Source organism: Oryctolagus cuniculus, chromosome 1 (genome assembly GCF_051225735.1).
Source record: "Oryctolagus cuniculus isolate XC-2025 breed Fujian yellow rabbit chromosome 1, ASM5122573v1, whole genome shotgun sequence".
Taxonomy (NCBI): domain Eukaryota; kingdom Metazoa; phylum Chordata; class Mammalia; order Lagomorpha; family Leporidae; genus Oryctolagus; species Oryctolagus cuniculus.
In genome coordinates, this window is record NC_142867.1 from 225,253,351 (window position 1) to 225,271,979 (window position 18,629).

The 18,629-nt window shown below is 42.9% G+C and overlaps 1 protein-coding gene across 1 annotated transcript in view; it reads right to left on the reverse strand.

The window, feature by feature from the left end:
• Positions 1-12,760: 12,760 nt before the first annotated feature.
• The window catches only part of LOC103352041 (complement C5), a 54,898-nt gene continuing 49,029 nt past the window's right edge, over positions 12,761-18,629 (reverse strand). Inside the window, 2 exon segments of the mRNA XM_089301775.1 lie at positions 12,761-13,038; positions 15,625-15,744. Coding sequence (XP_089157901.1) covers positions 15,659-15,744 — 86 coding nt within the window. The 3' untranslated portion in view covers positions 12,761-13,038; positions 15,625-15,658.

Here is an 18,629-nt window from a genome sequence, read left to right on the forward strand (position 1 = left end):
GGCTGGAGCTGTGCTGATCCGAAGCCAGGAGCCAGGAGCTTCCTCTGGGTCTCCCACATGGGTGCAGGGGCCCAAGGACTCAGGCCATCCTCCACTGCTTTCCCAGGCCATAGCAGACAGCCAGATAGGAAGTGGAGCAGCCAGAACTTGAACCGGTGCCCATATGGGATGGCCCCACCTGCTATGCCACAGTGCTGGCCCCAGATCTGCCTTTCAAATAAATAACAATAAATATATTTAAAAAAAAAAGAATAACTAGAAATGGCAGCAGCACCATTGGCACTGTCAGTAGATTGCTAACACAGCTGAAGGGGGAACAAAATGTCAGTACAACACTAGGGACCTCAAAGTTGGGTGTTAACATCAGAGATGATATCTTCAGTAATCACTGGTATCACAGTTGCCACTTCTGACATTGGAAGTGATAAAATACACACACACACACACACACACACAGATGCTACTTCTAAAGTTTTGTAAAAACTGAGTTAAAATAAGTTTATTCTGGTGCAAAATTTTTGAAATCCATACACAGCTTTTTCATTAAAAATTCATGGAAATGCATGTTATGAAAAATTATGCATGGATTCAATTTTTAAAAAAGATTTATTTATTTGTTTGAAAGTCAGAGTTATATATAGAGAGAGATCTTCCACCCACTGGTTCACTTCCCAGAGGGATACAACAGCCAGGGCTGGGCCCGGCCAAAGCCAGGAGGGCCATGGGCTTCTTCCAGGTCTCTCATCTGGGTGGCAAGGGGCCAAGTACTTGGACCATCTTCTGCAGCTTTTCCCAGGCCCATGCAGGGAGCTGGATCAGAAGTGGAGCAGCCTGGCTGTTTGCAGTCATCTGGGGAGTGAACCAGCAGATGGAAGACCTCTCTCTCTCTCTGCTTCTGCCTCTCTGTAACTATGCCTTTCAAATAAATAAATAAATATTTAAAAAAAAAAAAAAAAGAAGTGGAGAAGCGGGGACAAAATTGTTGCCCAGATGGGATGCCAGAGACATAGGCAGCAGCTTTACCCGCTATGCCACAACACCAGCCCCAGATTTCAATTTTTAGCACCAAAATAAACTAATTTTGTAAATCCATTGTCCACAAACTTTTTGAAGTACCCTGCATATTTCAGAAGACCACAATAGGGAGAGAAGAAGCTGGTGATTGCCAAAATGTCTCCAAGAGAAGCAGATTTCCAAAATGAAGTTTTGCAATGTCTCGGAACAGTCTTGAGTGGTACTAGAGCTACAGTTCCCATAGAGAAAATAGAAATGCTATTTGATACTCTTATTCTTTTTTTTTTTTTTTAAGATTTATTTATTTTTTGAAAGGCAGTTTAGAGAGAGAGAGAGAGAGAGAGAGAGAGAGAGAGGTCTTCCATCCGCTGGTTCACTCCCTAGTCGGCCGCAAAGGCCGGAGCTGTGCTGATCCGAAGCCAGGAGCCAGGAGCTTCCTCTGGGTCTCCCATGTGGGTGCACGGGCCCAAGAACTTGGGCTATCTTCCACTGCTTCCCCAGGCCATAGCAGAAAACTGGATCGGAAGTGGAGCAGTTGGGACTAGAATCAACACCCATATGGGATGCTGGTGCTGCAGGCCAGGGCGTTAACCCATTGCGCCACAGCGCCGGCCCCTTGATACTATTATTCTTAACTGATTTATGCACTAAATTTGGTGTGTCTTTATAAGTATAGGTAATAATAATATAGGATTATATTTATAGGTATATATAGGTACCTATATATAGGTAATTAATATAGGATTACTGCATATATAGGCAGAATAAAGCACACATAGTCCATTTTAGTGGTTAACCATGTCATCAGCGTGAAACAGATCTTGGGGTAAGGACTTATCTGATTAGGGAAGCTTATAAGCAAATCTCATCAGTCTGTTATCTGGGGAATATGTGCATGTGTGTGTGTATAGTTAAATGAGTCTAAAAAGGCATTCAGCTACAGGCCGGCGCCGCGGCTCACTAGGCTAATCCTCCGCCTAGCGGCGCCGGCACACCGGGTTCTAGTCCCGGTCGGGGCGCCGGATTCTGTCCCGGTTGCCCTTCTTCCAGGCCAGCCCTCTGCTGTGGCCAGGGAGTGCAGTGGAGGATGGCCCAGGTGCTTGGGCCCTGCACCCCATGGGAGACCAGGAAAAGTACCTGGCTCCTGGCTCCTGCCATCGGATCAGCGCGGTGCGCCGGCCGCAGCGCACCGGCCGCGGTGGCCATTGGAGGGTGAACCAACGGCAAAGGAAGACCTTTCTCTCTGTCTCTCTCTCTCACTGTCCACTCTGCCTGTCAAAAATAAAAAAAATAAAAAATAAATAAATAAAAGGCATTCAGCTACAAAAACATTTATTGAGAGAGACAAAGTCCTGCAGGGAAGTCCATTGTGTAAACAGTGTGGCTGCTCCAGGTGAGGCAGAGTGGGAGAGCCCTGCTGTCTCTCCACCCCCCTCCCACATAACCCCAGGTAGTATTCAGGAGACTCCATGGGAACTCTGGGTTTCCTGGACATGTGCTTTAACAAACATTAACTTAAAACACCAAGCAACCTCTTCCAATTGTTTATTTGGTCCCTCCCTGTTACTACCTTTTAGCAACTTATCCAAATCCAGGTTGAAATAAAGTTTTTGGTTGCTCAGGCCAAGGGAGAAACCGTGATCTTTTCTCCTTGTACCCAAGATCTGCTGCTTTAGTTTCAAGATAAAGTTTCTTTCCCAAGTGAATTGGGCTATCAATACCAAGCCCTCTAAATGTCCCTTGTTTCTTTACAATCCTGTACCAGTATCCATACCCAAATTCCAGTATCCCAGCTTCTCATCAGGAATTCACCACATGTCCCAAAAAGCCTCGTATTGATAATGAAAAAGTAGATGTTCTGGGTATAAATCCCAAAAAATACTTCACATACTTACCTAAGAGACTAATACAAGAACATTCTTTGTAGCATTATTTGTAATAGCAAAAATTAGGATACAATCTAAAACAACAGAATGATAAACAAATTACTATATATTCATACAAGGGAATGCAATGTGGACTGATAAAACCAAATTATGTAATGACACAAAGAGCATGATAGCACTTACAGAAGTTTAAAGATATACTATTGTCTATAGACACTTTTTTAAAAGATTTATTTTTATTATTTATTTGAAAGTCAGAGTTACACACAGAGAGAAGGAAAGGCAGAGAGAGAGAGAGAGAGAGAGAGAGAGAGAGAGAGAGTCTTCCATCCACTGGTTCACTCCCTAGATGGCCGCAATGGCTGGAGCTGCACCAATCTGAAGCCAGGAGCCAGGAGCTTCCTCCGGGTCTACCAAGTGGGTGCAGGGGCACAAGGAGTTGGGCCATCTTCCACTGCTTTCCCAGGCCATAGCAGAGAATTGGATAGGAAGTGGAGCAGCTGGGACTCAAACCGGCGCCCATATGGGATGCCGGCATTGCAGGCAGCGGCTTTACCTGCTACGCCACAGCGTCGTCCCTATAGACACTTCCTTCTTTCTTTCTTTTTTTGACAGGCAGAGTGGACAGTGAGAAAGAGAGAGACAGAGATAAAGGTCTTCCTTTGCCGTTGGTTCACCTTCCAGTGGCCTCTGCGGCCGGCGGGCTGTGGCCGGCACACCACACTGATCCGAAGGCAGGAGCCAGGTGCTTCTCCTGGTCTCCCATGGGGTGCAGGGCCCAAGCACTTGGGCCATCCTCCACTGCACTTCCGGGCCACAGCAGAGAGCTGGCCTGGAAGAGGGGCAACCGGGACAGAATCCGGCACCCCAACTGGGACTAGAACCCGGTATGCCTGCACCGCAAGGGGGAGGATTAGCCTAGTGAGCCGCGGCGCCGGTCCCCTATAGACACTTAACATTAGTAGTAATTATATAAACATATGGTTGGAAAAGGTCAATACTAAATCAAGACAGTAGTTATGTCTGGGAATAGAAGGAGAAATTTGGAATAGGAAAAGCTGCTGTGTCTGCTAGCTTTTATATTAAAGAAATATCAGAAGCCAGTGAAGCAGTTTCTCACACACGATTCAACAGAATTTTGTGGTAATTATACTGGCAATTGATAGGCCGGTAGCTGTGCTTTTCTAAAAGTCTGAAATATTTCACTGAAAAAAAAGTATAGTCTGGTGTGGGGCAGACTTGAAATCAATCCTGGCTCTAACTAGCCATGTGATCTCAGGCAATTTAAATGCCACTTGTACCTGAGTCTTATACTCTCTATAAATTCCAAATAATAATGTCACGAGCTCTTACGAGAATGACATATGTGTAAAGTAACTGACACATAGCATGAACCTTAAAAGTGGTGGATACTACTAAGACACATTCATGGCATACTCTTTAAAAAATTATAGAATAGGGGTCAGCTCTGTGGCATAGCAGGTAAAGCTGCCACCTGCAGTGCCAGCATCCTATGTGGGCGCCAGTTTGAGTCCTGACTGCTCCACATCCGAGCCAGCTCTCTGCTATGGCCTGGGGAAGCAGCCATATGGGGAAGCAGCTATGGCCTGCACCAGCGTGGGAGACCTGGATGAGGCTCCTGGCTTCTGGCTTCGGATTGGCGCAGCTCCGGCCATTGTGGCCAATTAGAGAGCGAACCAGCAGATAGAAGACCTTTCTCTCTCTCTCTCTCTCTCTCTCTCTCTCTCTCTCTCTGCCTCTCGTTCTCTAACTTTCAAATAAATAAATAAATATTTTTTAAAAGTTTATGGAATAATAGCTTATCTGTATTCAGTACAATTCTACCTTTCTGGCCCAGCCAGGCAGAATATGTTAGTTACGGTCTCATTATTCTCAAAATGGAAGAATGTTTTTATTGTTGTGCCTGGTAGAGTTTTGCCCTTCCTTCTTTTTTTTTTTTTTTTTTTCCTGATTGTTTTAAAGTTAAGTTTTGGATTGGATAACTGACTGACTTCTCAAGACACCTTCTAACTGTGACATTTTGAGTATCTGAATTCTAACTTAATGAGCACAAGAACACAAAAAGGTAGACATAGACCAGAATACTTCTCAGCACTAAAAACTTTTTTCCCTTGTTATAGCATTGATTGCCTTTAGAAGATTATGTATAATCTACTTCTTCATCTCATAAACTCTAAAAAAGTCTTTGTTCCAAAATAATTTCATTCTGACATTAAACAAGATATTGTTGGAAGCCTTCTCACTTCCCAGGGACTGGTCTACTAATTAAGAAGAAATGCTGGGGCCGGTGCTGTGGCGCAGTAGGTTGATCCTCCGCCTGCAGCACCAGCATCCCATATGGGCGCTGGGTTCTAGTCCCGGCTGCTCCTCTTCCAGTCCAGCTCTCTGCTGTGGCCCAGGAAGGCAGTGGAAGATGGCCCAAATGTTTGGGCCTCTGCACATGCATGGGAGACCAGGAAGAAGCTCCTGGCTTCGGATTGGAGCAGCTCCAGCCGTAGCAGCCATTTGGGGAGTGAACCAAAGAAGGAAGACCTTTCTCTTTCTCACTGTCTATAACTCTACCTGTCAAATAAATTAAAAATAAATAAATAAAAATATTTTTAAAAAGAAGAAGAAATGCCATAGATGTTCATTCACCATCTCAAGACCCACAGATGCCGCTCATGTATACAAGAGTTGGACTCTGACAAAGAGGACGTGTTCCCAACCTTTCAGGACCTCATCCAGATAATGACAACACAATCATTGCCAATTATTAGTTCCTAATACGTGTCAGTTGTGGTCATAATTACCTCACTAAATCCTCTCTCATCTTCACAACCACTCTAAAGGGTTTCATTGCCCTTAGGTTATCAGTGAGTAAACTGAGGGTCAGAGAATTGTGGTAACTTGCCTCTGGAAACACACTGAGCAGTCTTGTGGAGATGGAGCTTGGACTATGTTGGGATCCATAGAAAAAGAAGGGGACTTACCAAGCAATGCTGAGGTCTTACCTTCTCCAGATGTGTTGTCTGTAGTTGACCCTCCATTTTATAAATAATTTATAGTTTGGTCCATACATTAAGATTTTTGCTTACATATGATTATGTGTTCAAAGGCAAAAGTTGAAAGGTACACAGCGGAATAAACATGACACAACTGAAGGGCCAGTCTGACGTATAGCTGGCTTTCCCTTCCTCACTATGTGCTGGAGCAAGATCGCCTAAAGTGAAAACCAGTCAAATGGCAGACTGAGTACTAGATATTAGATTGGGTATTAGATCTCAGCTAAACAGAAGGTCAGAGGTGGGACTGGCCAGAAAATAAGCCATGTTTTAGGGAACACACTGATTCAAATACATGTGGATAAATTTGTATTTTAGTCCCAAATGATAACTGGGGAAAGATAAAAAAGAAAGCCATTGCTCAAACTATTCTTGTCATCACCAGAGTAGTGGGTGGGATAGCAGGTCCTAAAAGGCCACTTTAGGTCCTAATCAGTGATAGAGGAGGAGAGGATTTAGGAGAAAGGAGGAGGTGGAAAATAGTAAGACAGAGGAGAAAACCAAATGTTAGCAATAGAGTGCAGTTAAGCACATTTCCTTCAGAGGAAACAAAAAGAGGTAACATAAAGGAAGAAAGTACCCACCCTCCCTCTACCCCTCACAGTTTTATACTTCATTTGAGCTGTTCTTTCTATACTATAGACTTTCTAATGAAGCTCAGCTCAGCTCACTAACCCCCTCTCTGGCTCCACCAGAGCACTCTTTTTCATACAATCCTACTTGTTAGACATTAAGTTCTTTCACCTAATTCTTATTTATTTTTTAAATATTTATTTATTTAATTATTTGAAAGTCAGAATTATACAGAGAGAAGAGAGGCAGAGAGAGAGACAGAGACAGAGAAAGAGAGAGGTCTTCCATCCGATGGTTCACTCCCCAGAAGGCTGCAACAGCATGAGCTGTGCCAATCAGAAGCCAGGAGCCAGGAGCTCCTTCCAGGTCTGTCACGCGGGTGCAGGGGTCCAAGGACTTGGGCCATCTTCTACTGCTTTCCCAGGCCATAGCAGAGAGCTGGATTGGAAGTGGAGCAGCCAGGTCTCGAACTGTCACCCATATCGGATGCTGGTGCTTCAGGCCAGGGCGTTAACCTGCTGTGCCACAGCACCGGCCCCCTTTCACCTAATTATAGTACCTGTTACTCATTCAGAGGCTGATGTCATAGCCAGCCTCCAAGATGGTCTACAGGGATCCTTACCTCCTACTGGGGTCTCCTACCACACTGTATAAGAGTTGGTTCAACCTATCAATAGAGAAGAGTGAAAGTAAAGGAACAATGACTTCTGGGGTCAGGTCCTACAAGAAGACATTGCTATTCCTGTCTTCTCTTTTCAGATTGTCTGTTCTAGGGAAAGCCAGCCACAAGTAGTACGGACACTCAAGAAGCCTATGGAGAAGCCCATGTGGAAAAGAACTGAAGCCTCCTGCCCTGAGCCATGTGGGTGACACTTCCACTGTCTTGGAAGTGAATCCTCCAGCCTCAGCACGCCTGTAGGTGGCTACAATCGCTTAAGAGAGTTCAAGCCACAACTATCCAGATTAGCCATTCCTGAATTCCTGCTTGTAGGACCTGGGAAGATAATTACTGTTTGTTGCTATTTTGAGCCACTAACTTTTGGGGTAATTTATCACGTAGTAATAATTAACTTGCAAACCAGAATAGATATTTTCCTCAAAATTTTACTTCTGTGAAAGTTCCTTTCACTCACTACTGCCACTGTCATCAACACTTCAGTTTGCAAGCGCACTCTAAGCTTCTAAAGAACAGAAGCTTCACAAGTGCCACCTGCTGGTCGTAACTTGATAATTTCCCAAAGGAAACTGGGAAAATGTGTGCTGATGTCGCTAGTGCCTCGGAGGGACATGTTTCCAAGGCAAACTGGCTTCACAAACTCTCTTCTGGGAACTGCTTCTTCAGTTCTTTCCTTCGTCATAAGATGCCTTTGTGTGAACTCCCTTAGCACTGTAAGTCATGTAAACATGGAAGGAGTTCTTCTGATGACTCCTTTTAGCCTCTTATCTCCTGCTTTTCCAACTCTTTACTTTCTTTCTGAAATACTTTTTAAACAGAGAAATGCAAAAATATTCATTAAAATATACCATGAAACTTTTCAAATGATTTTTCTTCCAAAACAGCTACCAAACCTCCCAAATTCTTCTATTCCCCCTCCGCCTACCAAATGTATATATTCTCCTTTCCCAGAATGCTTTCTGGCTATCGACAAAAGTGAGATGCAAAGAAAATAACAAATTAATAAAATGATTGCTCAGCAGAAGTCACTTGATGTTGCTTGGCTTGATTTAGCATTATGCACATTTTACAGATGAAGAGTCGGATAATCAAAGAAAGTTCAAGACAAAAAAGTCCAGAATCACATACCAGGAAGTAGACAAGGCCAGCTAAATAATTTGAAGGGCCCTGTACAAGAGAAAAGTGGAGTCTCTTGTTCAAAGAGCGGGAAAAAGCTGCTATTAAGATTTTTCCTCTCCTCTGTAGTCTATCCCTCAACTTGTCATGGTACATTTTAATTTTATTTTTAATGTCATTAAAGATAAAAGGATATTAACATTTCAGATTATCTGCATGAATATTGCCATTCATCTTCATATGGTTCAAGGCCATTTTTAAAGCAAATGAAAGAGCATTTCATGGGTATGTGGAATAGTCAAAATCATACAATTCTTATTTCATAGCTTGAGCATGCATATTTATTGTATTCATCCCAAAACAGCAGAAATGCTGTACAAAACTAACCCAACTATTGTTTTTTTTTTTTTTTAAATGTGTGTGTTCCACCAACACTCTCTACCTTTGCCTACTGATGAATAAGGAAAGCCTGAAAGGAAAAGGAACTGTGGATTACCCTTTCTCTTTCCCTCTAAGTTACTGTATTCAGGTTGAGTGGTTGCCTGACACACGGAAGTAACAAGAGTGGGAAAGGATATAACGTTCCTTGTTTTCTAGAATTCCATTGCCTTCTTTCTCTGGTCAAGGGCAAATATGGTCTTTTTTTGATGTCAGGAGCTCTGCTTGCTTAGTAACAGATTTAATACATTGCTTTGTACTCATTTTGAGCTTCACTAAACTTCTACACATTGTGGGTCCACTAGAATTGTGTGTTCATGGGATATTCCAAGCATTCATGTAAATGGGGTGGTTAGGAATGGTGTAATTCATATTACATTATCTCCTCTGCTCATGTACATCCTCTACTGTCCTATGAGTTTGCTTATAAAACACAAAGTCAAAGATAAAACTATTTATAATTTCAATATAGCAACAACAGACATTTAACCAAGTGTGGAGCCCTTTTAAGTACACAGCCCTAGGTGACTGCACAGGTTGCATACCCACAAAACCAACCCTGGAGGAACTAAGTCAGGAGTGATTTACCTGACTCCAAAGATAAATCTCAAAACATATCACAAAGAGCCTCTTCTAATTATGCAGGGCAAGGCATTGGCAGAGTGATCAGAGAATGTCAAGAAGATGAGAAATTTTTAAGGTAACATTGAACCAGTGCCCTTGGGTTCTGTTACAGCTGACTCAGAATGCTTGTATCTCTCCAAAATTCATATGTTGAATCCTAATGACCAAAGTAATGGTATTATACAGAATGCCTGGTTGTCAGTCTTTTAGCACTTTGAATATATCATCCCACTACTTTGTGGTCTCCATGCTTTCTGAAATCAGTTGTTAATTTGCTGAGGATCCCTTGCACCATGCATGTTGCAAGGGATGCTGCACCATGCAGCAATATTCAGAAAGGCCACAGAATCAGAATGCTTTTCCATAAAGGTATTTCTATGAAATAAGATGTGATAGTCCCTATTTAATAGAGTAAAATTTTATTCCACCAAAAAACAGGAAAAGGCAGAGATTGCAATAATACCTTTCAAAATTTAGTTAACTTTCACAACTAGTGGTTGTTCTGGGAAATTTCACTTATTTAATATATCTTAAGATAATTTATTTGTGAGGCCACGACTTCTCATGAATCTCACCAACACTAGCCTCTGGCCCTTATTTCTCTTGTCATGTTCTATCTCTCATTTCCATTTATTTTCTTTTTAATAAATAGTTGAGTATGTATTATATTTCTTTGGGTTTTATGTTTCCCAATCTTAACTGAGTTTTACTTTTCTCAGTGGTAAAATAGGAGAGAGTACCTACTCTGTCCACTTAATAAAGTTATTGTCAGCTTTCAACAACCCTGGCAAAGCTCCAGGACAGCACAGACCGGCTTGTGCTGCTCCCTAGTTAGTTTCCTTGAGTTTTTTCCCCCTTTCATATTGAAACTGTTAATAAGAGATCATGGTTGTTTCTTATTAGAAACCAAAATTTTAGCATTTTCTATGTGATGGAATCATGTGATAGACACTGGTATTTCAAACTTTTTCAAACGTTAGAAATTTTTGTGTTCTCTCACTATTTCCACAAAGGGCGTATCACCTTTAATATCCTATTACTATCAATTACATTTTAAAAATTTAAATTCAAAAGCACTGAGACCAAGCATTTGGCATGGTGGTTAAGATCCTGGTCCCACACTGGAGTGCCTGGGTTCAGTTCTGGCTCTTTATTCCAGCTTCCTGCTAATGCAGACACTGGGAGGCAATGGTGATAGGTCAAGTAACTGAGTTCCTATCATCCATGTGGGAGATTTGGCTACAGTTCCCAACTGTTGGCTCCTGGCTTCTGCCTCAGCCCAGACCTGGCTATTGTGGGGCATTTGGGGTATAATCAGCAGATGGCGTGTGTGTGTGTGTGTGTGTGTGTATCTCAAATAAATCAATAAATTTTAAAAAGTTTTTTTAGATATTCATTTACTTTAAAGGCAGAGTGACAAAGAGGAAGAGGCAGAGAGATAAAGAGAGAGCTCCTCCATCCACTAGTCCACTCCCCAAATGCCCACAATAGTCAGGGCTGGGCATGGCTGAAGCTAGGAGCCAGGAATTCCTTCTGAGTCATCAGTTGTTGCCTCCCAGGTGCATTAGTAGAAAGCTGGCTTGGAAGCAGAGTGGTCAGGACTTGAACTTGACAATCCAATATGGGATGCAGATGTCCCTAGTGACAGCTTAATCTGCTGTGTCACAACCTCCAACTCAAAAAAAAGTTTTTTTTTTTTAAAAGATCTATTTATTTATTTAAAAGAGTTACAAAGAGAGAGGGAGATACACACACACACACACACACATCTTCCATCCAGTGATTCACTCTCCAGATAGCTGCAACAGTAGGAGCTGGGGCAGGCCAAAGCTAGGAGACAAGAGCACCCTCTGGGTCTGCCATGTGGATGGCAGGGGCCCAAGCACTCGGACCATCTTCTACTGCTTTTCCAAGTCCATTAGCAGGGAGCTGGATCAGAAGTAGAGCATCCAGGACTTGAACTGGTACCTCTATGGGATGCCAGTGTTGCAGGTGGCAGCTTTACCTGCTATACCACAATGCTGGCCCCTCAAAAGAGTTTTTTAACAGCCCCAGAAGAAGCATCATATTTGTAAAATGTAAATTTAAAGATCTCAATGTCAATTAAATTTTAACAGAGTTAAACTTTCAATTTTCAAATTTAGACTTAAAATATGTAAAAGCTTAATGTTTATTTTAATTCTAAAAGCATCTAAAAGAAATCAATTAACTAAAATAATCCGAGTATAAATCAATATAAACTGAAAAATCTCCATAGGAACATTCCTGTCAAAGATATCAAAAAGCTTCTTGGTGGCTGGCGCCGTGGCTCACTTGGCTAACCCTCCGTTGGGGTGCCGGATTCTGTCCCGGTTGCTCCTCTTCCAGTCCAGCTCTTTGCTGTGGCCCGGGAAGGCAGTGGAGGATGGCCCAAGTGTTTGGGCTCTGCACCCACATGGGAGACCAGGAGGAAGCACCTGGCTCCTGGCTTCAGATTGGCACAGTGCGCCGGCTGTAGCGGCCATTTGTGGAGTGAACCAACGGAAGGAAGACCTTTCTCTCTTTCTGTCTCTCTAACTCTGCCTGTCAAAAACAAAACAAAACAAAACAAAACAAACAAAAAAAACCCCAAACTTCTTGGTAAAGCTGATCTACGTTCCAGTTCATAAATTTGAAATCTGTGAGGGCGACATTCAATAGCATTGATTCTCAGGTAAACTAGATCTTTTGAGACCTGGATTTCTGTGGTTTGGTATTCTGCAGATTGGCCTATTTCCTGAATGGGAGAAAACATGCCAATGGGGAAGAAAGTATGTATAATCTATATAGAGACTAAACTTCTTAAAATTATAGACTGGGACATTGATTGTGCAATTAAAGAAAATGAATATGATACAATATAATATTTGATATAGGAACGTGAAGAAAGCAGGACAGAAGTTAGAGTTGGAAAGATGAAATAAATCTGGGATTGAGAGTAGCAAACCAGGGGCCAGTGTCCTATGTAGCACACTGGGTTAAATCGCTGCTGGTTTGAGTCTTGCCTGCTCCACTTTTGATCTAGCTGCCTACTAATGTTCCTGGGAAAACAGCAGAAGATGGTCTAAGTGCTTGAGATCCTGCCACCCATAACAGAGACCTGGATGGAATTCCTGGTTCCTGGTTTCAGTTTGGTTCAGTCCTGGCTGTTGCAGCCATCTGGGGAGTGAACCAGTGGATGAAAAATTTCTGTCTCTCCCCCCATCTCCCTCTCTTAAATGTTCTCTCTCTCCCTCTCTCTCTGTAACTCTATCTTTCAAATAAATAAATAAATAAATAAATCTTTAAAAAAACCTTCCTTATTACTTTAAAAACAAAAAAAGAATACAAACCATATTCCTCTGATAAACTCCTGCTCATATATTTTATTTGCTAGAACCAACAGTATTTAGAATGAGTCTATATGAATTAGAATCAAATTCCACTTATATAATAGACAATCAAAAAAACTAGCTTTAATGAGACAAACATTTATTTCCTTCTCACTTGAAAGAAACCTAAAGGTGAGAGATCAACGGCTAGAATTGTGATTCCACATATCATCAGAGGCAGGGCTAGAAACCTTTTGTTGCACTATTCCAGCACTTAATTTCCATCTTCAGTGTTACTTCATGGTCCAAGTCAAGGGCTGCAAAAAGAGGGCAAAAAACGGACATTCCTTGTTGAAGCAATTCTTGTTGAGTAGCCTTGCTGGAAATCCCACACTAATTGCTTTTCCTTAGGGAACTTGAGACTAAGCTCTGCTCAAATTCAAGGGAAACAAGACAGTATATGGCCAGTTAAATTCAGATTTTGATGATAAGGAGGAAAGAAAGGATAAATGCTGGGTTAGTTAAAAATTATCCAACATATGGGCCAGTGCTGTGGCTAGCAGATTAAGCCTTGATCTGCAGCACTGGCTGGCATCCCATATAGGTGCTGGTTTGAGTTCTGGATACTCTACTTTTGATCCAGCTCCCTGCTGATGGCCTGGGAAAGCAGTGGAAGACAGCCCAAGTGCTTGGGCCCCTGCACCCATGCGGGAGACCTGGAAGAAACTCCTGGCTCCTGGCTTCAGATTGGCTCATCTCCAGCTGTTGTGGTCATTTGGGGAGTGAACCAGCAGATTGAAGACATTTCGCTCTCTCTTCTCTCTGTAAATCTACCTCTCAAATAAATAAATAATTAAAAAGAAAAAAACAGGGCCAGTGTTGTGACCCAGTGGGGTAAGCTACCTCCTATGACACCAGCTCTAGCCATTGCAGCCATTTGGGGAGTGAATGAGTAGATGAAAGACCTCTCTCTCCCTGTTTCTCCGTCTGTCTGTCTGTCTCTATCTCTGCCTTTCAAATAAATAAATAAATAAATCTTTTAAAAAATGTCCAACAGAGTGTTTTCTTCTTTTGAATTTGACATCCATGACTACTGATAAACAAATTATTAGAAAACAGTATACTGAGGCCGGCGCCGCGGCTCACTAGGCTAATCTTCCGCCTAGCGGCGCCGGCACACCGGGTTCTAGTCCCGGTTGGGACGCCGGATTCTGTCCCGGTTGCCCCTCTTCCAGGCCAGCTCTCTGCTGTGGCCAGGGAGTGCAGTGCAGGATGGCCCAGGTGCTTGGGCCCTGCACCCCATGGGAGACCAGGAAAAGTACCTGGCTCCTGGCTCCTGCCATCGGATCAGCGCGGTGCGCTGGCCGCAGTGCGCCGGCCGCGGCGGCCATTGGAGGGTGAACCAACAGCAAAGGAAGACCTTTCTCTCTGTCTCTCTCTCTCACTGTCCACTCTGCCTGTCAAAAAATTAAAAAAACAAACAAACAAACAAACAAACAAAAAAACAGTATACTGAAGGTCTGGTGCTGTAATGTAGCATGTAAAGCCACCGCCTGCAGTGCTGGCATCCCATATGGACACCAGTTCAAGTCCCGGCTATTCCACTTTCAATTCAGCTCTCTGCTATAGCCTGGGAAAGCAGTAGAAGATGGTCCCTGCACCCCTGTGGGAAACTTGGAAGAAGCTCCTGGCTCTTGGCTTCGGATCAACGCAACTCAGGTCATTGTAGCCATCTGGGGAGTGAACCAGTGGATACAAGACCTCTCTCTATATACATCCCCCCATCCCCCCTCTCTCTGTAAGTCTGCCTTTCAAATAAATAAATAAATCTTTTAAAAAAAGAAACATTATATTGAGCTCTAGCAGAACTATTAAAGGTTTTATTGGGGGGGATAGGGGCAAGGTAGCAATACAGAATATTTTTTTTTTTTTTTACAGGCAGAGTGGACAGTGAGAGAGAGAGAGACAGAGAGAAAGGTCTTCCTTTGCTGTTGGTTCACCCTCCAATGGCCGCCACGGCCAGCGCACTGCGGCCGGTGCACTGCGCTGATCCGAAGGCAGGAGCCAGGTGCTTCTCCTGGTCTCCCATGGGGTGCAGGGCCTAAGCACTTGGGCCATCCTCCACTGCACTCCCTGGCCACAGCAGAGAGCTGGCCTGGAAGAGGGGCAACCGGGACAGAATCCAGCGCCCCGACCAGGACTAGAACCCGGTGTGCCGGCGCTGCCAGGCAGAGGATTAGCCTATTGAGCTGCGGCACCGGCCCAGAATATTCTCTTTTAATAGAAGGTAGAATTCACAAAAAGTATATTGAAATATTTCATTTTAAGATTGTAATTTTATTTTTTAAAGCCATTTTTTCTACTAGTATGTACTCAACCAAAAACACCTTTTTCTGGCCATAGGTGGTCATCAGCCAGGTTGTCAAGAGAAGGGCAGGTGGCAGAGGTCAGCAGATAGCAGTCAGGGTGTCAGGCCTGGTCTTGTCAAGCAGAGCTTTCTATTACAAACTGATCCTCAGTTGTAGCAAAGATGATATTTATGTATTGATAACAATGTTTGGGGTCATAATTATTCTTCAGTTTTTATGGCTTCAGCAGTCACTTCTTACCTCATTATACAGTTTCTTCCTAATCCTTTTCTCCCCAACGCCTAGCAACAACCAATGTACTTTCTGTTTCTATAGATTTACTTAGGGAAACCTCCCATCATTGTCAACCTTGTCTTCACCTAACGCATCATTTAGCTTCCCTTACAATATGTTAAGATTTCAGAGAGAGTCTTGCACCTCTTCCCCGTCTCTCACACAACCTCCTTCCCACTTAGATGTCTTGTGCACTAAGTAAAGTGATCTTATCTTTCTTAGCCATTGATATTTGTGTCATGCATTTACCTACTTACTTACATTCCTAGAATTTTGGTGTTGGATACTGTGCCTTTTAATTAAGTCTTGTAGCATTGTCATTTATGGTTGGGAAATGGTCTTCATATACTTGCAACTGCAGCGTATCAGCAATACACAGACCTATAGGGGTAACAGCACACGTCAGCATGCGAGCAGATTCTGAGTATTCTTTCAAATTCTTCTATTTTTCTTTATATGTGGAAAGGAAGAAAATCATATACTATGCTTTTCTCCTCTACATTTCTCTCTAGTTCTTGGAAGCTTTATTTAGTGACCCTTATTTCCCTAAGTAATTAAGATTTTAAAATATTTCTTTGTTTTCACCTACTTGAAAGGCAGAGTGATACACACACAGTGGGGGGGGGAGGGGAAAGAGAGACAGGGAGGGAAGGAAGGAGAGAGGGAAGAAGGGAGAGGGGGAGGGAAGAAGGGAGGGAGGGAGGGGGGGAGAGAGAGAGAGAGAGAGAGAGAGAGAGAGGCAGAGACAGAGAGGATCTTCTATTCATTGTTTTACTCTCCAAATGCCCACAACAGACAGGGCTAGGCCAGGCTGAAGCTTGGAACCTGGAACTCCATCTGGGTCTTCTATGTTGGTGGCAGGGGTCCAAGCATTTGAGCCATCATCTGCTGCCTCCCAGACGAATTAACAGGAAGCATTAGATTGGCAGCAGAGGAGACAGGCTTCAAATTGGCACCTTGGTATGTGATGTAGGCATCCCAATTGGCAGCTTAACCTATGGCATCAACACTTATCCTTTAATTAACATTTGAAGAGTTTGTGCTGGACTAGCCACTGTTCCAGCTAAATATAAATACAACAGTGAACAAGAGGGGCTGGTGCTGTGGTGCAGTGGATTAATGCCCTGGCCTGAAGTGCCGACATCCCATATGGGTGCCAGTTCTAGTCCCGGCTGCTCCACTTCCGATCCAGCTCTCTGCTATGCCTGGGAAAGCAGTAGAAGATGGCCCAAGTCCTTGGGCCCCTGCGCCTACATGGGAGACCCAGAGGAAGCTCCTGGCTCTTGGCTTCGGATCAGTGGAGCTCTGGCCATTGCAGCCATCTGGGGAGTGAACCAGCAGATGGAAGACACCTCTCTCTGTCTCTACCTCTCTCTGTAACTCTTTCAAATAAATAAATCTTAAAAAAACAGTAAACAAGAAAGACAAAAATCTCTGCCTTCATGGAACTTATATAAGAGAATCTTAAAATAGCTAGTGGAAAATAGATATAATGAAAAGAAAATTTTTGCACCAAAAGAAATTTATACTAATTCATTATAACATGACTGAACAGCATCTAACTTGAAGCACTAATAAGGATTGGGCATCAGTTTGAAAAGAGTCCCTATTGGAACAACATAAATTCTACTAAAAATTGAAACAAGAACAAACATCTAATTTATTTGGTGAAACTAGGGTGGAAGAATAGTAAAATCATTACAAAAAGTTTATGTGGAAAATGTCCCAAAGAAATCAGCAGTTTGAAAGTGGATAATTCATTTTAAGAAGGGATGAGACAGTTTTGAAAATGAAGCCTTCAGTGGCAGACCAATCACATTAATTTTTGAGGAAAAAATTAATCTTGTTCATGCCCTAATTAAAGAGGTCCTATGATTCCCAGCAGAAGTTATAGTCAGTACCATAGACACCTCAATTGGTTCAGCTTATACATTCTGATTGAAAAATTAAAATTGAGTAACTTATTGCTTGATGGATGCAAAAATTGCCATGCTCAAATTACTTTCAGACAAGAGCAGAACATTCAATGGAGATTTTAAATAAGTAGAATAAAGATCCTCATAATTAGGGATGAAACATGACTTTACTGGTATGATCCTGAAGACAAAGCACAATCAAAGCAATGGCTACCAAGAGGTGAAAATGGTTTAGTCAAGGCAAAAGTGGATCAGTCAAGAGCAAAGGTCATAGCAACAGATTCTGTAGGATTCTCAAGGCATTTTGCTTATTGACCTTCTGGATGGCTAAAGAACAATGCCATCTGCTTATTATGACAGGGTTTTGAGAAAGCTAGCCAAAGCTTTACCAGAAAAGCACTGAAGAAACTTCACTAGAGAGTCCTTCTCCAACATGACAATGCTCCTATTCATTCCTCATTAAACAAGCACAATTTTGTGAGTGTTTCAATAAAAAAATCATTGGGTATCCACTTTATAGTCCTGATTAGGCTCCTTCTGACTTCTGTTTCCTACTCTTTAAAAAAAAAAAATTATTGGGGCTGGTGCTGTGGCCCAGTAGGTTAATTCTCTGCCTGTGACACTGGCATCCCACATGGGCACCAGTTCTAGTCCTGGCTTCTCCACTTCCAATCCAGCTCTCTGCTATGGCCTAGAAAAGCAATGGAAGATGGCCCAAGCACTGTGCCACTGCACCCGCACGGGAGACCTGGAAGAAGCTCCAGGCTCCTGGCTTTGGATTGGCTCAGCTCTGGTCGTTGCAGCCATTTGGGGAGTGAGTCAATGGATGGAAGACCTTTCTGTGTCTCTCTCTCACTGTCTGTAACTCTACCTCTCAAATAAATAAATAAAATCTTAAAAAAAATTACTGATTTATTTGAGAGGTAGTTACAGACAGAAAGAGAAAGATCGATCGATCGATCGATCTATCTTCCATCTGCTAGTTTACTCTTCAAATGGCTGCAATGGCTGGAGCTGAGCCAGATTGAAGCAAGGAGCCAGTAGCTTCTTCGAGGTCTCCCACATGGGTGCAGGAATCCAAGAACTTGGGCCAACCTCTGCTGCTTTCCCCAGCGCATTAGCAGGGAGCTGGATTGGAAATAGAACAGCCAGAACAGAAACCAGTACCCATGTAACACTGTAGACAGTGGCTTTACCCACTACATGATAGCACAGGTCCCAAAGATTTTTTTAAGAGTAGGAAACAGGGGCTGGCATTGTGGCTAAAGTCACATGTGCTATAGGCTAAAGCCACCATGTGCAACAAAGGCATCCCTTATGGGTACTGGTTCAAGTCCTAGCTGCTCCACT